General features: G+C 40.7%; 1 protein-coding gene across 6 annotated transcripts in view; it reads left to right on the top strand.

Annotated features, from left to right (window-relative positions):
* Positions 1–23,290, top strand: part of DGKI (diacylglycerol kinase iota) — a 451,310-nt gene that overhangs the window by 223,930 nt on the left and 204,090 nt on the right. For 4 of the 6 annotated variants that reach the window (XM_088018199.1, XM_088018200.1, XM_088018198.1 and 1 more), the window contains 5 exons: positions 1,839–1,913; positions 2,460–2,558; positions 11,997–12,079; positions 13,951–14,011; positions 22,858–22,971. In XM_088018199.1, the coding sequence (XP_087874325.1) occupies positions 1,839–1,913; positions 2,460–2,558; positions 11,997–12,079; positions 13,951–14,011; positions 22,858–22,971 (432 nt within the window). Of the gene's footprint in view, positions 1–1,448; positions 1,572–1,838; positions 1,914–2,459; positions 2,559–11,996; positions 12,080–13,950; positions 14,012–22,857; positions 22,972–23,290 lie in introns of all 6 variants that reach the window. The other 2 variants (XM_088018197.1, XM_088018196.1) reach the window with 1 other exon arrangement.

Below are 23,290 nucleotides of genomic sequence, written 5' to 3'. Positions count from 1 at the left end.
TCCCATTGAAATGATGCTTTCGTGCAGTATGTACGTTCCCTCACATTTCCCTTTGAGTTCAGAGGCTCTCAACTCTGGCTGCACACTAGAATTGCCTGGGGAGCTTTTAAAAAGTACCATTGCCTGGGCCTCACTCCAAACGAAGAATTTTCGGGGGTCCACCTATTCGCATTTTTAAAAGAGCTCTGGGTGAGGCCAACGTGTAGTGATGGGTTGAGAACCACTCAGTATCATTAATTGCCATCCTAAGAGTTTCTAACATTATTCTTGGGACATTTGGCTGATTAAGTGTTTGCAGTTTCCAGGTAGTTTTTCTTCCCTTTTAAACAAAGTAGTTCACACGTAGGAAATACTTTAATAATGCAAAAGTTTTCCCCCGAAGTGGAACATGGTAATAAACCAATTTAAAGAGGAATTCAGAAACTTGGAAATCTTTTTGTAGGAGAAGTATAGTCCACAGTGAGTGGTAAGAAATAACCTGGGGTCTAGAGCAGCCATGAGCTTCTGAGCTTCTGGATTTCTCTCTTCTGGTGAGACTCAGAACCTGAAAACTCCTTTAATCTGATGGGGGAAGAAGGCTTTCGGACAAATGGTGGTTCAAGAAAGTTTCCTTCATCCTTGATGAGCACCGGCTACAGAGCAACATACGTTTTTATGGTCCAAATGAAAGTAAAATCAAAAGTTAAAAAGTTTCAATCTTGCTAATTTGAATGTGTTAATATATGTACTTGAGACTAAGATTTATTTTGAATGAGGTAAGAAAAAACACGCAGCAACCTAAAAGAATAGATATCTAAGTTTCTTGAAACTGTTTGAAAATCTTTATCTGCTCAAGCAATGCATGTGTATATGCTTATATAAACTTTTAAGTTAAGCATTCTGTGTTTCAGGCTTTCAACACTTTGTTAAACATCTATGATGTGATAGTAACATCTTGCCTTTGTGAAGATGGCAATCTAATTAATTATTGACTCTCCACTAATTAAACCAGTGAGTTGTGACTGTCCCCTAAGAGAGGTTCTTCTCAAAGCATCTGTATCATATATTAAGAGTAAATGGTTAGTTGAAGTAATCACAAAGTTGTGGTCCATAAAATTCCTAGAAAGAGAAAAACAGGGAAAGTAAATTTCGGGTCACTGTGTTCCACAGTTGGAGGCACATCTATGAGAAGAACAAATCAAGGCTACCGGGGGAGGGAAGGCTTTTTAAACCAATAGGTCTTTAGAGAAAGACCTCTACTAATATAAGTAACTTAAAGTGAGTCTTATCTCTGCATTTTAAAACCTAGCCACCAGGGCTGATAGGATAGTTGGATCATAATGTTCCACAGGGGTCAAGCCACTTTATGACTATTAGTAGAAAGGTCATTACCAAAAAAAGTAAACAGAAAAAAAAAAAAAGAAAAGAAAAACATGAAAAATGGCCTCCTTTTTTACATTTCCACATAGGTGATCTCCATTGCAGGAGATGAACTTGAACTTGGTTGGGCGGGAGACGGACCTGGTTGGGCGGGAGACTGGAGCCCCTCAGAGAATTTGGGATTCTTCCATTTTTACTGGGAGGGTTGGCAGGTATAACTTGTGTTGTTATGTGAGTCCATGAGAGCCTCCAGGGTTCTAACTCCCTGCCTCTCCGTGTGGTGGGGAGTCGGTCGCTCACTCTGAAGCACTCGACTGGTTTCTGTCTGTGGCTTACCCATGAACGGTGGCTTGGAAGTGTCAAAGCATGAGAAGCATGCGGGGGAACAGCATGCGCTGCCCTCATTTCCTACATGGGTCTGCATGGGAAGTTCGGGGGATGTCTGCCTCTGAGCTCACTGTTTCCTTCTTTCCCTACAGAACTCGCTGAAGGCTTCAAACCGGAAGAAGAAGAGGACAAGCTTTAAAAGAAAAGCCAGTAAAAGAGGGACTGAAGTAAGTGTTTCAGGACTCTGTCCCAGTAAGCAGCTACATCCTCCTGACCGTGGTCACCTCGGGGTGATTTGATCTGGCCCAAGCTTCTTTTCCTGATAAATTTTCAACCCCCTTTCCCTCCTTCACTACACTCAAACCACACACTGGAATTCCTTTCTGTCTCTGGAAAATGTGTATATGTATAACCTCCTGCTACTTCAGGATCAGAGAGCATTTGCACTCGTCCATGGAAGTATTATCCCAAAGATGATGAAGATGAAGACCTCACATTTCTAGAATGCTCAGAGCATACAGAATAAAATTAAAAAAAAAAAAAAAACATGGCTTATTCTCCAAGGCAAATTATAGCTTGAGATCCTTTCTTCTAAACATTATCTGGACTATCTTTCAAAGAGTAAGCCCTGTGAAACAAGATGTAGCTTTTTTATTTGGGGGGATCAAGGGTTACCGGTGGTGGGGTGTTGATAGTTTCTCCCTTCCATCGCTTTTGGGCTACCTGTCCAAGTCATGGATGAATGTCTCAATGGTGTTGCTTTCTTCTTTTAGCAGGAAAACAAAGGTCGTCCTTTTGTGATAAAACCTATCTCTTCTCCTCTCATGAAACCCTTGCTTGTGTTTGTGAACCCCAAGAGTGGAGGCAACCAGGTAAGTCATTTTTCATGAGTTTAAGTTGGAAGCCTCAGTGCTTTCTTGCAAACAGTCCCCAACACCGATTAAAATGGCACCACCTAGAACCCCAAGCATTGAAAGACAACCAGTTTCTCAGGGACAGGGTTATTGATGTAGGGCATAGCCTTATATACTGCAAGGTTAGGCAAAACCTAGAGGTCTTATGATTTAACCCTCAGCTTCCAAGCAAGACTATACCAGGGGCACTCCAAAAATGCTGACATTTTCCTTACAGATTTTCAAAAAAGGTCATCCCAAAATCTCTTAGTTAATATGTTTCAGAGTTTCTTAACTCTTAACTGTTAGGAAGCTCTTTATGGACTTCTCTTTATGGCTTCCCCTTGTAAGTTAGACCTGACTGCTTTCATCCCTATCCTCAGAGCAAAGCGAGAACAATGACTCATCATTCCCAATGATCATTAACAACAGATGCCACCAACGCTATCAAAAATATCACCTTCTAAATGTTTCATTTGGTCTGAGCCCAAATCTTGTAGCATAATTAATCACGACCTCATTTGAGGAGAAAGTAACAGCCTAACAACACTCAAGGATAATGACATACCTGAAGTGACAGAGCTCTTTAAAGGACAGAATTTGTTCTGGAATCTAGGTCTTTGTCTCCTCATAACCTTCTGTTCCTACCCTGAGGCTTCTTATCCATACTCTTCTTTGGCTTTGATTTTTCTCTATCTTCATGTGAGAATAAATGATAAAATATTTTCTCTGTCCACTAAGTGCACATTTTATATTTTGAGTTGAGATTCTTTGAAGTTTCACACTTAACAATGACAGATTTGAAACTGTCTAGTTAACTCCACATAAGGAGGGCAGTCGTATAATTAGGACTGATGTTCTTAGTACCAAGCATAAGGGGCATTTTTCCAGAATGGATTAATTACAATAAAGCTTCTCTTAGGAGAGCTTGTGATTTACAGAAAATATTTTCTCTCCATTTCTTTCTTTAAAATTCTTGATAGTTTGCTGTGTTAAAAATCTTTAATGTTGAAGAGAACAGGGAAAAGAAATGTGCCATGAGCGGAAAATCTATTTTCAGCATCCTGCTTTTTTAAGTTGGTGAGTGATGTTGGCGATATTGTAATGATGGTGATCCTGAGACTGTCACTAGAGGGGCTTTTTGGGAGTGAGGTTCAGTGTGCCCTGAACCATAGTCACTCCCTAGGTCTGGTCTCCCTAGAGCCTAGTGAGGGTTGGAGGTGTATTTGGGGACCACAGAACGGAGCAAAGCTGATGCAGTGGACTCCATTGATTTTGACCACTTGAGTATCACATGCTAATTCCCAGTATATTTTATCATGAGGGTCATTCTAGCAGATGCACTCATTAAATCATAAGCCTTTTTCCTAGAGCCTTTAGAAACTTGTAGATTTCAGGAGCAGACAGGCCAGTAAAGATGGAACCCATTTTTGTTGGGATCTCTGTGTAAATTAGTAATGCCAGGGACTTCAGAGATGATCTGATGTTGTTTCCTATTGCTCTAAATAGAAAACAAGAAAGCTTAAGTAAATTCTCTAAGGACATCCTGTTAATGACACCAAAGGGGCAAATGGGAAAAATAAATCAAGCAACATTAATTATATGTGAGTTCTAAATTGAGTGGATCAAATCGAGACTGCTCTGGAATTTCAGAGCAGTGGTAGTGGTAAGAAGGTGGTGTCATGGAAATGGCTGAATTGAAGATGGACACTACTTATTTATGCAGAGAGAGAAAGCTGGGAGAGCAGTGCCCCTTTCCTTCTCTCTCGGTGGCAAACTCCTGTTCATCCTTTAAGGCTTGGAACCATTTCTCAAAATGAATCACACTGTCCGCTGTGCTCCCATAGCACTTGGGAGCTATTTACACAAAACCTGTATTTTGTGAGTTGCAATGTAAGTGTTCTATGGGGGTTCTGCTAAGAAACAGGCTCCATAATACCTGGGGCTGCACCTTTCAACCTGTGATTTCTAGTACGTGGGCTATAGAAGTGAACAAAGAATTGTATAATAAGCAATCAGGGTTTTACAGCAGATTATCTGGACAGTGGCTTCATTACTGATAAGAATTCAGGAAAGGGAAGAATTATTTTGGAAAAGAAGTTGAGATGTGTTTGAGGTACTGGAAGTGACTGTGAGATATTCAAATTAAAAATGCCCAGTTATTAGAGACAAAAGGCTTTAATGATTTGCTCTCATTTTATGCATTTTGGCTTATGAGATTACTTCTAGAATATCTAGGATTCTCAGAAGTATGACTAACCAAATCAAAATGAATATTGTGTAATTTTACATTTCTATATACTTTCTTTATAAAATAGAATTCTTTACTAAGCCTAATGAGCATTGCTTCTAGGCACAGTATGAAATGTTGAGAAACTTTGAAGATATCCAAATACCTATGTATAATTGCAATCTTTCAAACCGATCTCCTTAGGAAGGCACAGCTTGATTCCCAGTTGTATGGAGTAGGGAAGGATCATGGTCATAGATGACCTAATTCCTCTGTGAGGGCCCCCCTTTTCCTGTGCTGTGGCTGTCTATGCCCTTAACATTGCAGAAGAGGGGAGATTCTGTGTGATGGAGAGTCGGAGGGTGAACTGTGGAAGTTTCTCACTCCTTGGCTCCCTTGAATCTTGTTTCCTCCATAATTTTGCCCCCTCCCCTGCCCAACCTTCACTGAGACTAAAGGGTCAAAGGAGGACTAAGGATGGCAGTGAAAACAGGGCAAATGAACCCCAGGAAGGTGGCCCTGAGATTCTGCTTTTCTTTTCTTTTTTTTTTTAACATCCATGTTTTCATACAACTCAAGGGTGAAGAGTCAAGTTAAGCTCATTCATTAAATCAGCTGTTTGTCTTTGAGCTTATTAAATGTGCTGTTGGATGGTGTCATTCAATAAAGGTGCTTTCCCAGGTTGGATGCCTCTTGCAATCATGAATTAGATCCTGCCATTGGTACCCTATAGATTCGGCAAGTGTTTTTTGTTTTTTAAATTATGTTCAGTGAGATTCTGCTTTTCTTTTCTTTTCTTTTTTTAACATCCATGTTTTCATAAACTCAAGGGTGAAGAGTCAAGCTCATTCATTAAATCAGTTGTTTGTCTTTGAGCTTATTAAATGTGCTGTTGGATGGTGTCATTCAATAAAGGTGCCTTCCCAGGTTGGATGCTTCTTGCAATCATGAATTAGATCCTGCCATTGGTACTCTATAGATTCAGCAAGTGTTTTTTGTTTTTTAAATTATGTTCAGTGAGATTCTGCTTTTCTAACAAGCTCCCAGGTGACTGTTATTGCAACTCAAAGACCACACTCTGATTAGCAAGGGCTGACTAGAAGTACTTCACTGCTGTTGTTGTTCAATCCTGTTTTTTGCCTTTTAATGACTGATTTATTTTGCTTATCTTTGGGAGATAGAAAGCACTCCTTATTTGAAGCCTAGGCTTCAAACTCAGTGGTAGAATTCTCGCCTACCAAACTTTTATTTAAACTTGCTTGGGCTTCTCTTAAGTAAATAGCTAGACTCTATCGCCACCTTCTGGCAAGAAAAATACCTATAGCTTTTTAAAAAACAGTATTTTTCTCGTATGTAGAAATTTTCCAACACTTTTCAGGAGTACATTGAGATGAAAACATTTGGAACTGCTTCTATGTACCTTTTAAACAATAATTTGTTTTAAACAGTTATTTCACAATAATTGTCTCTGTTCTTCCATCACTTAAGGTGGAGATGATAGTGGGTGTTTTGAAAGTTTTATAGGTTGGCAGTGCTCTTTTTGGGGGAACAGGAACTGGAATCAGGGACCACAAGATCAACTTCGAGTTTCTCCTCCTGTGGAGAAGATGTAATACCTGGGAGATAGAGTTTATACCAGTACAGGCCCCTCCTCTGTGTTTGAAAACCTGAGGATTCGAGAAATAGCCACCCTCCCTTATATGACTTAACCTCCGCTCTAACTTCAGAACTTAAGTGTTTTTCTTGGATGTCCGTGACTCATTAGCATCTTTCTCCCTGAGTCTTATAGACACTTCTGATATCTCTCGATATTTCCGACTTTTCACACGATCTCTCCTGAAGGCTCCCTCTCAGGACTTCATTTCCAGGAACTTAGGTTGTATGTTCAGGGTTAAGCAGGTGTTCTGACCCCTAGAGTGATTCTAACTTGTCAGTCCTGACAGTTGGGGGGTCCGGACCCTGGCTTTTCACACTGTTCAATGTGAAATCCAGGGTTGAGGGGTGGCATGAGCTGCATCTGACTTCCCAGGGGCTTTATCAGTAGATGGCAAGAGGAAGGGGGTGTCCAATTTGTGGGCAGGCTCTCGCTGAGTTCACCACCATCCCATGGCTGGATCTATGCACCGTCACCCCAGGGCCACCCCTCCTAAGACAGGGACAAGTCCACCAAGGTGGCAGAAGGAGATAAAAGTCAATAACTTCAAATGTTTGAGTCCCCAGACTTTCTAAATACTTGAGCAAAAAACCTCAATGGTATTCTGTGATGTACAACTTGGGGATAAATCAAGAATCAGGATGTTTGGATAAAATTTTAGGCTCCCAATGCCTAGAATAGGCTAGGGAGAGGGCAGAAGGTCAGGCAGCAGATGATCACACATGTCAAAGTCCACGCTCAAGATCTTCTTGTCAGGCCAACCTCACCAGATGGAATGAAAACAACAAAACAACAAATCTGTGGAAAGTCCCTTTTCTCGGTTATAACACTGGTGGAAGTGTGGGGGGCAGGCAGCTGTCTTACTCTACTCAGGCTGCTCTCACTGAATACCAGAGACCAGATGGTTTAATAACAGGAATTTATTCCTTACAGTTCTGGGGTCTGGGAAGCCCATGATCAAGGCACCGGCAGATAGGGGAGCTGGTAAGGTTCCACTTCCAGGTTCACGGAGCGCCGTCTCTCACTGTGTCCACTCACTGTGTCTTCATGTGGCAGAAGCAATGAGGGGGCTCTTTGGGGTCCCTTTTATAAGGGCACTAATCCCATTCACGAGGGCTCCACTTCCCCCAAGGCCCCCCCTCCTTTGATAGGTCTAGGGCCTTCTAGCTTCTTAGTTTATAGCCAGACTGATACATCAAAATGTCAGTCTGGCTCCCCTGATTAAAACATTTCAGTGACTCTCATTTCCTATAAAACAAAGCCCAGGCCCCTTAGCAACTTAATCCACAACTCAGTTTTGTCTCCCACCGCTCCTGCCTCACGGTTCAGAGACTAAACAGGACACAGTGTCCCCCTGACACGTCTGGTGCCTCATCATTCTCTTCTCCACGTGTAAAGAAATGGTTAACTTTACTCGTCTTTCAAGAAACAGTTCAGATATCACATATGGGATGCCTTCATCTAATCCCCAAACTGGGGCTTAGAGTGTCTCCTCCGGCCACTCTTACTGCTCAGTAGGTATCTCCACAATAGCATTAACCATCTTTAGTGGACTCATTTTGTATTTGCCTCTTTCTGAGCTTCCTGAGTGTACCCATGTGTACAGAGTAGGAGCCTAATATGTGTTTTTAAGTAAATTAGGTATTCCTTTGGGGTTGTTTGAAGCCCGTTTGAAGTAATTATTTCTTAATCTCTTCCTTTCACTAGCTTTTATTTTCCTCGGGACTTTCCTAGCAGCTTTTGCCATGATCTAGATAATCCCTCTGTGACATAAACTGAGGCTTGCTCAGTAACCCACCAGCATGTTTCAGGCTATCGAAGAGTTACAAGGCTTCGATGAAGACTGATAAGCTGGAGCTGATTCATTCTTTATTGACTCTCCATACCCCCAAGTCATTATCGTATTTTCTTTTATGCATAATGCCTAGAACTTCCTCTGGAGAGCAGGATCTTCCCTGTTTTGCCCATCTCTCTCTCTCCCCACCCAACAGGGTGTCTGGCACCTAGTAGGTAAGTTGATGAATCCTGTTTATTTCCCTCTAGAACAATCTACCTGTTTTCTGGGAAATTGTTTTCTCCTCTCCCAGCCTGTTCTCCAACACCTGGAGCCAGAAAGAACCTATTCCTCACTCCACAGGAATACCCAATCTCACCATATCTTAACAGGTTCAATAGTCAATGAGGTGATACAGCTACAACTGTGTACGAGAACCCTCCTGGAGTGTGTTAGAATTGACATGCAGCCTGTTTTTTCCATTTAGAGAAAAGTAGAATACTTTTGCAGAGAAGTTGCAGCTTTTCTCAAGAATAAAATAAAACAAACAAACCAAAAACCCCGAGTAACCTAGACTTGAGGTTGACAAAAGCCCAAAGCTGAAAGTTCTAGCCCATGGAGACTGCACCTCCTTTCCTGCTCACTAGCCATAGGACCTTAACATGAAAGCAACTGAGGACTCTATGTTCAATGTTCTTTAAACATTGTGTCTTTTTTTCCTCCTAAATCTTGATGAACTCTAAGGCGGTTTCATGTCCTCTATCTTTGTAGTCCCGGGGCTTAACATAGTGGCTTGCTCTTTGCATGCCCAGAGAGGGAGTGAAAGCGAGGGGGAAAGGCAGGTGTATGACGGGAGCAGGGAGGAGAAAGAGCAGGAAGAAACAAACTGGCACAATAGCCTACAAACAAAAACAAAAACAAAAAAAACCTCAGCTTTGAGATTTGGCATTTGGCCGGTGACAATGACGAGCATGTTTGGGACTCTCTAGCTGTGTAAATGTCTCAGTCGGTTTATTTATTTATTTTTTTAAAGATTTTATTTATTCATTTGACAGAAGAGACACAGCGAGAGAGGGAACACAAGCAGGAGGAGTGGGAGAGGGAGAAGCAGGCTTCCTGCCGAGCAGGGAGCCAGATGTGAGGCTCCATCCCAGGACCCTGGGATCACGACCTGAGCTGAAGGCAGACACCTAACGACTGAGCCACCCAGGTGCCCCTGTCTGAGTTGGTTTCCTCCTGTCAGTGAGAAAGAAATGACTCTTTTCCTGGTGAATTGGCATTTCTCAAGCCATTCAATTCTATTGAATGAATTACCTAAGCCTTAAAGTAGCTCATCCTAAAGGTCACAGCAGACGTAAGAGAACTGACTTCAATGTGTTGGACCACCTTTTTTTTCTCCACCCACCATGATGGATTTAAAACAATGCAGTACTTTTCAGACCCTTGCCGGTCTTGCTAATGCATATATTTTAGAAAGACTCATTATAAAAGAAATAATTCTCTCACACCTGAATGTAACCTCTGATTACATTCTGACGTGTATGGTTTTGCGCGTTACCCCTGCACAGCTCCGAGGGCATTCTTCCAATAGGCTGCGGTGCCGATGGGGCCTCCTGGAGATGGTGCAACTGCGAACTTGCCAACCCGAATTCCCCTTCCTCCAAAGGAAAAATGTAGATGATTGGGCATCACCATGAACACACAGTTAAAAGGAGCAAAACCAAAATGGTGTGGTCACTCAAACCTTTTGGAGAAATTTTAGTTTAGGAAAAACCACCTGTAAATGCCTTTTATTTTTTGAAAGGTGTCCGTTCCCTGGTATCATAGGCATCATAGAAGCTGAAATTGAGACGAGCATTCAGCTGTGGCCAGAAATGGAAAGGAGTAATTAACATTAACCATTCATATTGCTCTAGGAATTTAGAACTGAAAAATTAATTTTCGAGCAAGTCAGTGGGAAATTTTTTTATAAATCGGTCATTAAAATGACTCTGGTGTTACCAATTATGCATCAAAGATTACTTGACATAACCCGCAACTGACTTGATAGCAAGGCGCAGTATGGGAAGAGAATGATCCAGTATTTAGTTAGTATTATGTATCCAAATCTATGTCTGAATTTTATAGGAAGCAAAATATGTCATTTGGTGAAATTGAAGGATTAGTTGTAATAATTAAGGATAGACTGTTATTCCTAAATTTATAGCAAGCACATGATAAAGCAGAACTTTTAAATTACAGGTTTGGATGAAATGTGGAACAAAAGACCTGCATCGGGCCCTGTAACAACCGGCATAACAATGTGATAATTACAAGCTACACTTTAGCCCTCACGCCCTCAAGTGCAATTTACTGAATAGATTAACAAGGAGCAACAAAGAAAGGGACTAACCTTTACAAAGGCCTATTTTGCGCCACATACTGTGTTAGATCCATAACTGTTACTGATTCATTTAATTCTCATTATGCCCCTGGAACATAGATGTTGCCCTCCTATTTAATATGCTGGATTTCTGCAGGATTATAAATGCTCACGATCACCTAATGAGAACACCCACGTTATTACTGACTCAAATACCAGGCTATTTCTGCTGTCCTGGGATGACTCTCAGACACAGCATAGTAGGTGTACAAACTTAGGAATATTTTAAGGAAGAGCACTCAGGATAGCTAATAAGGGAACTATTAATATAAGCTATAAGCACTGCCCAACTGATCAAACGTCGTTTGCTGTGGCTGATAATGACCTAAAATGGGGCACCCTACGCAGTTTTAAAGCTCTTTTGATGCTGCTTAATGAAATGATCCTTCTTTCATTTCTTCTTTGCTCAGTTCACTGTTAAGAAATGATCTCCAGGGGCGCCTGGGTGGCTCCGTTGGCTACGCGTCTGCCTGCCTCGGCTCTGGTCATGATCCAGGGGTCCTGGGATCGAGTCCCGCATCGGGCTCCTCGCTCAACAGGGAGCCTGCTTCTTCCTCTGCCTGGCATGCTCTCTCTCTGACAAATAAATAAAGAAAAGAAAAGAAAAGAAATGATCTCCAGAACTGCCTTGTGTTTTCCATGATGATCAGTTCTACAAATGCCAGTTATAAATTACTTAAAACATTCCAAAAATGTTCATGTGAGAACTGTTTGACTTAGAGACATGGAAATTGAAACAAAGTCAAAGTACACTGTAACTAGGAAAGTTACATGTATCTATCCTAAATAATGAGGAGCCTGTGAGACTTTTGCTTCAGTTAAGAGAAATTATTTCAGTAAAATCACACTTAGCACATACCGTCTATCTTCCTATCATGCAAAGATAAAAGTAATCTTCACAGTGAAGTTAAAATTAATGTTAAATGACGTGGACTGACTAATAACTTCCCTACATGGGTTTTTATGTTGAGTGATCATAAAACCTGTAGATACTGTTCAGTAAGCACTTAATTGCATGCCAAGCACTGTGACGTGCTCCTCAAACAAAAATTCTTGCAACAAGTCTGTGAAGGAGGCATTCTTATCTCCACATTAAAGAGAAGGAAGTTGGGCTTACTGAAATTGGAGAACTTGGCCAGAGTTACGCAGGTTGGACAAAGGCCTCCTCTGGACATTCAACCTGTATATCAGCGGCCAAAGCCCATGGTTTTAACTACTACTTCATGCTATTTATAATTAGGTGATATTTTAGATAAGAGGATTTGTTTTTATTTTTTCAACGAGCAGCAAATATTTGGAAATCTCTATTGTCTTTTTAAATTTTTTTTTTCTTACAGGGAACCAAAGTCCTGCAGATGTTCATGTGGTACCTGAATCCACGGCAGGTGTTTGATCTTTCTCAGGAAGGGCCCAAAGATGCGTAAGTCTGCAAATAACCCCCTGTGGTCCACACTGGTTTAGGCAAGCAAGAAGGACTTCTGCTGTGAAGTCAAGCTTCATTATTAGATTACCTTGTGAAATATTTTCTGACCATCCCTCATTGACTTTCTCAACTGTAGTCACCTCCCTTAAACCTTCATCTGATGTTTCTCCTCCGACTCTTCTTTGGGCTAATTCCCTTCCAAACTAGCTACGCAGTTGTTAACTTAGGGCATACTTCTTGTGTGTTTGCTGCTCATGTGCATGCAACTGTAGATTATTTACAAGTCTGCACTGAGAAAGGATTTGTCCTTTTTCTACTTATGCATGTACAGCTTGGGAGATGTACATTAGTGAGAATGTTAAGTATATCTTTGGAGAGTGGCCATATTTGTTTATGAATGTGTTTGTGTATTTGAATAAGAGGTTTGTGTGTGCACCTGTGTCCATTTGAGACAGATTAATTGATTATGTCTATAGATTCCACACCAGAATGGGAAGACATTTTAATTCCTGCTCAATCCCTTTTTCTGAAGTTCTCAGAAGTTTCATTCTGTTTTTGTTAGAAGTGCTGAAAATAAAGTTTAGACGTAGGTGACATGTATCCTGTATCTTCCCTTTGGTGGCGGTGGTCCTGTATGTGGTGGGAAGGAGCAGGACTGTTTCTGCTACTGTTGGATTCCCTTTTTAAAACCCATGTATTAACATAGTTCGGATGTCATTGGATAAGCAGAACTTAAGGGATACTAATTATTTTTAAATAAGTAACAATATCAAAGGCAAAGTAACCAGCTCAGATAATTTCTAGAGAAATAATATTCCTGTATGGAATTAATAAATCATATATTTGAAGCATTCAGGAGAACATTAAATATAAAAATTCATTTCTGCCATCATTCTTTTAATCTATGAACTTCTTCACCACTAGAGTTCGCTATAAAACTTCTGTATTTTTTTTCTCTGTATTCGGTTGGACTAAGGCAAATCTGCTACCCTGGCTTTTGCCCTTTTAGATGCTTTCCTTAAAATCTTATCACTTTGGTTAAGCTTTAGGCAGAGCCTTCATAGGTCATCCTAAAGAATGTGGCCAGATAGGAGATGTTTCCAGAAAAAAAATGCTTGCTTTGGAAGATGATGTTTTTGAGAACAGAGGCATTGACAGTTTCACTTAAGGAAATGTTTTAGCAGGGGTGCTATAGTTGTGTTTTCTCAAAAGACAACATGAAAAATGATCTAATTTTAAGCAGACAAATTTTAAATAAAGAAAAATCAGTAAATCTTCGCTCTTTGGGCTGAGGGGTATAAATTTGGTTCGAGTGTTAGTGAATGAGTGGAGAGAGAACTAGAATTGTAAGTGTGTGGTAATGCTGGGCATCCTCCCGCCACCCCGTCTCTCGGAAAAGGTTTACTGGGATTAAGAGTGGAAAGTATAAGTTTGAAAAGCAAATCCAGGAAAAGCTGACAAAAAATAAGGAGGAGACATATAATGACTACTGACTACCAGTTAATGAGGATTTTCTTTGAGAAAGGAAGAAGGAGTATGATGGGAAAAGAAAGGGAAGTCTAAATTCATTAGGAAAACCGTGTGAGTTGATGCATTAATAGGGATTATGGGAAATAAAACTCTGGGACATCCTGAAATCCCATTCCAATGCCGGCCATTTAAAAATGATTTTTGCTGCCAACCTCTGATCCAGTTGTTGGGGTCCATCCCCTTGTGATAACTTGGTAACTAGTTTTGATGACATCATTATCCTCATGATTATACATTTTCTCCAGCGGACATCCCCTCGCCTCTTTTGCTCATGTTTTCTCTCTGCGATGGCCAGTGATGAGCTCTTTTGTTTACTTCATGTTCTTTTTCCTCTACAGGCTTGAGTTGTATAGGAAAGTACCAAATCTGCGAATTCTGGCCTGTGGTGGGGATGGAACGGTAGGTCCTCGAGATAGAATCAAGCTCTCTCCCTTATTTCTTCCATCTTTCTTTTGCTCTCCGTATGACAGTTCTCTTTATTCACTCCCACCTCACCTCTTTCCAGTCCCCTAAGACCTAGGTCTCTGTCATGAGAATCATAGCCCACAAAGCCTTAGAAGAGATGTTGTTATTGTCTCATGGATTCTTAAATTATGTTCTATTCCCTCAGCCATACTGTATCCCTTCCTGTTCTACAAGGTAAGAAGGGGTCAGATCATTAGAATGAAGGTTATAGATGACTAAGTTCTTAACTTAAATAATAACTTATTTCCTTTGGTTCTTAATAATTGGTTACAGTCACTAAGGGGAAGTATATGGACAAAATTACTGCATTTATTCTTTTATGAGTGGAGATAAAACTTAGAATACTGGCAGGGGTTTACCTTAAAGATCATTGATTGGTTTCCTTTGCATTCATTTTTGAAGAAAAGATGAAATTGTGCTGAAGTTTAATATGATGAGTACATTTTCCTCTATTTGTCTCATCTGTTTCCCCATTTGCCCTCTACTTATGTTGGTATATTTAGCAAAGGCAAAGAATTGGTGAGAGCCATGACATTTAGACTCTGCTGCCCAGTGTCTTTTTCTTCTGTATTTGGAGTGTGCTCTCTAAGACCTAGAATTTTTATTATGAATCATCTTTGGCTTTTCTCTAATCTCCCTAATTAGAATGTTTTATTCTTGAAGGTAGCAACAAAATCTTTTAACTACCTCTCATAGCACTTAATGCAGCATTGGATACACATTATATACCAATAAATGCAACTGGAAAAAAACAGAACAGAGTTTCCACTGGTCCCTTAAGTTACTCCCTGAAGGTGAAAACATTTTTCAGTTGGGAAAATAGTGTTTACCTTTGTCAAGATTCACAATGCACATTATTAGCTTATGAAATTAATTATAAAATTTTACAGCTGAGAAGCCAAACCTGTTTCACTTTATTTAACCCAGTGTTTTCCAAAACTACTTGACCATGGAATATTTTCTGCCACAATACCAATTAAAAGTTCAATCATTTGTAGTGTTCTAGGGAGATATACTAAGGGATAGGCTGGTTTGGAATTTTCCCAACTTTTTTAGTAGAATTATATCAAAACAAATCCTCCTCTGGGGATATATTTGTATTTAGTAAATAGTATGTGTGCATGTATGTGTGTGTATGTATATATGTGTATATATATATATATTTGCATATGTAAGTATATTAAATGTATATTAGTATATTTATTATGTGTAACGTACATATACACACACACAGTGTTCTTAGCTCAGCTGTCCCCAGGTTAGTTATCTTAAAATATAAACTTATTGTGACCCTTTACTACAGTTCTTTTCCTGATTTTAGAATCTCCTTATCTTTCTATATGACTTCAGATTTGCTCCCATCTTTTCTCCCTCTCTCAATCACAGTGATAGCAGAGAAGTTGAGGCTATGCCTGTTGTCCTGAATTCATGGTTCTTAGCCTTTCTTCATGGCTCAACCAAAGTGACCGTGACCTCAAACCCACGTCCACTTCCCATTCCATCTCTACATCTTGGGCTTCACCATTGACTGAGTGCCACCCCTTCCAAATTTCTTGCATCCTCCCGGAGCCTCCTGGCAGCTCCCTCTCGCTTCTCGTTTCTTTTTCCTTTACTTTACTCACTGGGAAGGTGTAGAAAGCACGTTCTAGGTTATGCGGTTTTGAGGCATTTTCTGCAACTAGAGAAGTATTTGAAAACCTGGGGTTTTAAAGCCTGAAGGACAAAGAGAAGAGAACCGAGTCCAGACACTTGTGACACAGCTGCAATTAGGGAATCCGGGCCAAAGTTCCAAAGGAAAATGAAAAGATCGAGGTAGAAAGGACCCCTTGTAGTCTATTCTGTCAAGAAAAAAAAACAAAAACAAAATACAAAGGAGTTTCAAGAAAGAGGCAGTGGTTATATCTTGAAGGAGAGACTGGAGAATTATCGTTGATTTTGGAGACGAGGAGATAACTAGTGGTTTTTAAAGAAAACCATCTCAGTGGCGTGTCTGGGACAAAACCAGAATGACAAGCAAGTGAGACTTGGTAGATGGCTAATGAATCCTAAAGACCAGACCCAATTACGGTGTTGGATATCTGTGAATATGCCCTGGTACCATTAATAACACCTTTTTGACATGAAGACTACCTAGTTCTCCTACTTAGCCTGTCTTTTCTAGCCTCCTTTCTTTAAGTATACCATAATTAATAGGTACTCAGCAAGGCTAGATATTACTTTTCTTTTATGTTCTAGGTAGTTTTTCCTCCAAGGGACTGTATCTATGTTCCTGGCTTGGTTTTCACATCCTTCCACATAATTTACAAATGCACTTGACATTTATACTCAGGTCCCTTGCAACAGGCATGCTCCTAAGGAAAGTAGTAGATATACCCGAGGCTTGGTGCATACTTCTGTACTAATTATTTTCTCAATGGTAACCTCTGTAGTTTAATCACTCAGAACCAAGACTTGGCTTGGCTTATCTTGTACCTTATATGAAACCAGGTTTTATTTTATTTTACTTTACTTGGTTAAAATGGATGTGTTGTGAAAGAGGCCTAGAGTTGATGAAATGTTTCTCTAGGTAAGTGATTGATATTTTTAATCTGATTAGTTTAGAATATGAAACTTTTAATTTTGAGTAGGAACAGAGTTTCTATAAAGGCGAGGCCTCCTGATGGATTTATGAAGAAGGCTTGCTGGCTTGAGGCAAGTGAAGAATAATTCCTGAGAGTGTCAGCTATACATTTGACATAAGGCATTCAGCCTTTACCCGGGGAGCATATCCATCACCGTAGAAGCTGTCAGAATTCTGTCAGTATAGTGACAAGGTCCCAGGGAGAATCAGGAATGGAATTTTTTTTTTTTTTGCCTGATTAGGAGGAGGATATATTAACCCTTAATGGCATTAGTTTGTGCACAAAGTATTATTTCATGTGTAGATGTCTCGCATTAATTTGGAAACAAGTTCTTTGGCCTCGCTGCTAGTTCTGTGTCGCTCTGCCTCCTTGCACTTTTAAATAACCCATCTCCCAGCACTGCACCTGGAACTGGTTGGGTGCCTGTGTTTCTGTGACTTTCAGCAGATTTCTAACCCTCCTTTGAGACCTTCTAAGTCTGCAAAGGGATACATTTGCCATTTCAACATGCAATCATAGAAAAATCACTCATGAGATAGTTTGTGTTCAATGTGTGCTGTCTTCAAAATCCGGCATATATTTCTACTTCCATCATCTCCAGTTTATATTAGACACATTCCAGCGCTCAATCGCTGCCTGTGGCCAGTGGATGCTTTAGCGGACAGTGCAGGTGTGGTCTCTTTGGAACTGGTTAGCACAGTCCTAAGGTGGTCACATAGCAGCTATTGGATGGGCTTGTCTCACCTTTGATCTCTAGGCTGAAAGAAAACTCCCCTAACTCAAGAATGGTCTCAGACCTTCATGTTTATAAACTAGTTGCCTTTTGGCCATGTGGCGATTGTATACTCTTTCCCTTCCGTGGCCACATTGCTACCTGTCCGGCTCCCCATAGCCATCCCTCTGCTTAAATATTGAAGGGTATGTGAACCAAGACCCCAGAGGCAACCCTCCCCTCCTGATGGCTTCTCAAGGTGTAATGTGATCCCGACCTATCTGGCTCCTGACCTTGGTAACTGGGCTGGATCTGCTGGTCCTCCTTTGACCATGTTAATGTCTATCCGAAGGCCTGGAATTAAACTACTTGGCCATCCACTTCATGCTTATTTCTTGATCACTTGGCTTCCCTAGGTGAGGATACACCCTAAACAGTAGGCATCTCTGTGCCCTGACTTACTACAGCCACCACAGGGAAGAAAGTGGTATTTCCCTTTAACTGACAGTGGCAAGCACATCATTCCAAGCCCCTTTCCTCCCAAAGCCTCAGCTTATCTCAATCTCTCTACCCACCCCCCATCTCCCTCACCTTCTATCTTGATTTCTTTAGGGCTGACTTTAAACATTTCTTTTAACACATGCGACTTGTAAGCTATGAAGTACAAACATAAATTAAAGTATCAAAAGGAAGAATCGTAGTGTACACATTCAAAAGGGACACCCAGGCATTAAATGCTATCTTGATGATCTTTCAGTTCAGAAATGTTAGCCTTGTTTCCTTTTGATTTCTCAATATGCCCATCCTTCACTTTTTGCCAGCATATAAGGCGATGCAACGTATACCTGGTCTGTTCAAAGAAAGTGTCAATTCACTGCTCTTCCCACCCCTCAGCCACCTCTAATGTTAGTACATTGCAGAATGAAAATACTGCTCAGCACGTAACGGGCAAACATTGGGTGATGGCTAGGGTGCCCCACAGACAGGTGGACAGGTGGTGGCAGCACTCACCAGCTGTGGGCAGCACTCACCGGCCAGGCTGCTTGGCTCGGGGACAAAGCCCAGGAGCCTGGCCTTACAGATCTGGCAGGCCTGCTCTTTCTAACACAAAGGCAGGAAGAAACGTTGCAAACTGGGAAATGATTTCACCCAGTCTAGATCGTTTTCTTCAGTTTTGGTGGAAAAAATGCCAAGTGCTGTGTTTTGCAATTAATTACATTTAACTGAAGGAGTGCTGGATGAGCTGGTGGAGATGAATTGGGTAAATGCGAAAGCCCAGCAAACACAATCCCTGCCACGAACCTGAAGCCCAGGCTTCCTGAAGGAACAGGTTTCTGGTAAGGGAGAGGCCCCAGTAACAGTCTTGGGCCTGAAGATCTTTTATATAGTTTTGCTTTTATAAGGACAGATATAGGTTATTACTCAAGATCTTTTATGTCTCCTGCTATTGTAGATGTATTTGTTTACATTCTCTCTCTCTCTCTCTCTCTTTCTTTCTCTTTCTCTTTCTAGTGCTTTTCTGCTTCAGTAGAGCTTGGCTTTTCTGTTTTGGATAGTCTCTGAAGACTTTGTGATTGATGGCAGTCAAAGGTGGCATTGATTTGTGACCCTGAGGTTCAGCTTTAAGTGGAGAGGCAGGAAGAGGGCATTTTGCTACTTGGAAACTGGACCTTCATAGAGGAAGTGAAGAGGAAGAAAACTAAACCTTAATCATAGCAGCTAATGTTAATTAAGCATTTCCTGTTGTAAGGCATATGCTGTCATGTCTACGTGTCATTTAACTGATAACATAACCCTAAGAGTCTTAGGAACTTGGAGAGATTGAGTGGCTTACTTAAATTTGCCCAGCCGGTGTGTGATGGGCTCTGTTTCCCTCTTCAGCCCTACCTTCTGTTGCCTTTGGAGGAAGCTGGTGTTGAGTCATATATCTCTTGGATGAGAAAAACTCTTAAGGATGGTGCAAAGAAACAGACCCACCTCTGCCAAAGAACTATTATTAGTTTAACACTGATGGCATTTGAGAGAATTTCACGACACATCTTGGCTATGAAAGGCAGGTGACATCTGATGACTCCAGGGTTATGTGATGATGGAATACTAAACCTACCTGATTGTATTCAGGGAAAAATGGTATATTTGGCCATTGGAAAAAGAAGGTAGAATATATTTATGTGGTTCTTAAATCAATTGCTAAGAAAGGGGAAGGTCCTTTCATTCAAATCAGTTATACATTTTCCTTTTCTGCTTAGGCCAAGTGTGAGAGAAAGAGAGAGGGTGAGAAGTCCAGGTGTCCTGAGGCTCCTGCCTCCCATGGCACAGGATCACATGGATTCTTGGTCACTTTCTTTGAGAAAACAGGAACCCCTTCAGAAAGTTTGAATGAAGGCTATTATACTGATTAAAGGATTATTGGAAGATACCTCATCAATTCATGGGAGTTACAGGACACTCATTTCAGTCATTTGAAACGTATTTGTATTTCCTGCACTGTGGACTAATCCCCTAACCTTCCCATCCACCTTGGTATTAGCGTTCTTCCTGCAATCTGGAAGTTTTCTTTGCAGGCTTCTCTTTGGAGGAAGTTATTCTGTTGTGTTTTGTCTTTCCCTTTACTTTGTCTCCCTCCTTTCATTATTCCTTCCTCATCGTTTGCATGGTTTCCAGGACTCTGTGACTCGAGTGGGTTTTCTCTAGGTGACTCAGGCACCCATCCTGGGGATATGTCCTATGTTGGAGGTCTGTCAGTGAGCCAGTGGGAAGGTGGGCCCACCAAGAGTCTTCCTCCTTCCAGCTTCAACGGCTCTCCACTGTCTTTGGGCTATGGCCTTGGGCAGGGCTCCTTCACGCTCTTTTCCAGCTTCTCTCCTACTGGACAACAGGGAGCCTCATTCATACATGGTCTCCTGCCGGGAGGTGTGACCTTTTACTCCCTATTATCAGACAGAAGCTGAACTCCTGGCTTTATCGGCTTGCCATTTTGTGTTTGGTTTGCTTCTGGTCCCTGAAGATTTATTTTTCCTATCATTGTGCCTAGAGTGCAGTGGGTATTGGAAATGTGAACACATGGCATTATCTTTACCAGGAAAAGAGAGACCTGTTTCACCTGAGCATAAGAAAAAAATTTCGAATTTAAATCCACCTGAAAGAAAGTAGACTGACTTGTGAGTACAATTCGTAAGGGGGAGACTGAGGGTTCATCTCTTGGAGGAGTTCTAAAGAGATTACCTTCTTTATAGGAGATGTTGGATTCCATTTCCACTGAGTTCCATTGTGTCTCTGAGAGTCTCTGGGTCTATGCAGGGCTGTTTGCATCTGTAGTCGGTGATCCCTGATTGCTGGGGTTGCTGAGTTTTCATGTCTTGTCGTAGTTTATTAGAGGGGATCTACTTCTGTGTGCAGTTTGTGTTTTTAGCAGCACAGGGCTAACAAAGGCATCAGAACTCTTTAGCATCTGACCTACACTTCAACAGCAAGCCTTGTTAATACCATCTGTAAAAACTAAGAACATGTGGGGTCAGAATCTAAGGAGTCATCTAGGAGTGACTTGTCCAGTTTGAGGGACTTCTGGATACTTCTTTAGATCTGGAGTTTTAGTTCATCGTATTGGGTGACCATGGTGGTATGCCTTTCTAGAAGGTAAATGCAATTTTAGGCTTCTTGATGCACGGGCAAGTTTTACATCCTGGGAAGAAATATTGTGGTGGAGAAACGATGGAATCTTTAAATGGAATCAAGAGACCCGATATGATTCTGACACTGACACTCCTCGTTATTTAGTCTTGAGAAAATTTCATGACCTCTTTGCACCTAAGTTAAGAAATATGCAAATTAACTGAATTTGATTGAGCAATTTCTAAGGTTTCTCCAGCATTCCAAAGATTCCAAAAGTACATACCGCTGTCTCCAGCATGATCAGGCAATATCCAGAATGGGATTTAGGTCTTTATTTAAAGGCTCCCTGCACCAGAGTGGCTAAGAGGTTAGCCTTGGTGTTTGGCATCCGTGACTTTGAATGCCGGCTGTACTGCATAAATGATAGGATATTAAGGAGGTCATTGAATCTTCCAAGTTTTGCCTTCCTTACTGATAAAATGGAGAGGAGAATTATTCCTACCTTACAGAATTGTTTTGAACCTTAATAATATAATTACAGAACTTTGCTCAGGGATCAGCACCTAGAAAGCAATGGTATATCCCTCTCTTTGTTCATTATAAGCTCCTTGAAAGCAGCCATCTACCTTACTTATCTTAGACCAGCTCATTCATCTTATTTCAGTTGCTTAGTTCTGTGTTTTATATGTAGTAGTGTTCAATAAATGTACTGTTAAAGTACAGTTTAAAAAAAGATTTTAAATAGGACTCATACAAATATAGAATAAATAAATGCATGTCAAATTTATTTAGCTATTTAATGAAGGAACCAGCAAGAGGATAAAGTTGATTTATTGGAGAAATAGAGGAAAAGGATTATGTAGTTTATACCAAAATAATTTTTCTATATTTGAGACATAATCGGTTTATCGCCTTATGGGGGAATAAAACCAAACCTTTAACATAATCTTCTATTGTCGACATTTGTATCTCCACAGGACAGAAATCTTCCTGTTAACCTGCAGTCATAAAGTTCTTAGGCCTGTGAAACACTACTTTAGTATGACATTGTGAGGATATGCAAGTTTCTTTTTGCTATTTCCAAGTTTGGGGTGAAAATTCTAAATAGTCACAAGACCAAACCTAAAGTATTATTTATCTTAGAAAAAGATTGAGTGGGAATATGATTCTAGTATATAAGTATCTATTTTCTGCCTCAACTTATAATAAGTACTAGGACCATCCATAATTATGTTTTCTTAATGTTTCATTAAGAAGAATATAGGGATATTTAGGAAAATGCTACTAATTTCTACGATGATGCTTTGGAGGGTAACCATTTAATGAATGCTTACAGGGACTATATCAAGGGCTTTATATACATTTTAATTTAATCTGTAAACAATCTTGTGAGGTAGGCATTATCTCCATTTTGAAAATCAGGTAAATAAATCTCGGTGAGGTTAAATAAGATTATGTAGCCAATTTGAGCCAGAATTGAAATTCAGTCTGATTCTGAGTCTTGTATTGTCTCCAGTGCCTATGTTATAAACCTCCCTAAAAATTTTAAACTGTTCTAAATTTTAAGGTAGATCTCAAGTTAAACATACAGATGAGTGGGTCTAGTTTTGCTTACATGACTGCAGACGCAAAACGGTCCTTCTCCCTACAAGAGACTTGCCATTTTGCAACTGCTTCAGATAAGTGGTCTGTTTCCTGGCCACGAGATTAAAACATATATGTTTTAAAGAAAAATCAAACCATTTCATTTGCTGTTTAAAGCTTTCTTCTCTCAGGTTGTCTTTGTCACTTATCTATCTTTCTTGTGTCTCTTCTGGCCCCCGAAATGTCTGTAGGTGGGCTGGATCCTTTCTATTCTGGATGAACTACAGCTGAGCCCTCAGCCTCCCGTCGGGGTCCTTCCTCTGGGGACTGGGAATGACCTGGCTCGAACTCTCAACTGGGGAGGGGTAAGAACTGCTCTCAGGGGCTGCCTGGACCGTCAGGCAGAAGGAGCCGTGAACCCACAGATGTTCTAATGGAAGGGCAATATGCTACTGTTGTCCAAAGAATAAGTTAGAATTGAGGATCAGGGTGCCCGTGCATCACGATTTCATCTGGGACCTTTTTCAGTTTAAACTTAGAATCCTCTAGAGAAGAAAGTGTGGTATAAAAATGGGGGTTAGTATATAGGCCTGGGGCTTCTTGAGGTATCCGTTGAGAGGCAGTTGGGTGGGTTGGCCTCAAGTCTTCCGTTGAGAGGCAGTTGGGTGGGTTGGCCTCAAGTCT

Source organism: Eumetopias jubatus, unplaced genomic scaffold, assembly GCF_037043125.1.
Source record: "Eumetopias jubatus isolate StellerSeaLion01/CBP00866 unplaced genomic scaffold, mEumJub1_p1.0 scaffold_14, whole genome shotgun sequence".
Classification (NCBI taxonomy): Eukaryota; Metazoa; Chordata; class Mammalia; order Carnivora; family Otariidae; genus Eumetopias; species Eumetopias jubatus.
This window is presented reverse-complemented; position numbering and strand designations above follow the sequence as displayed.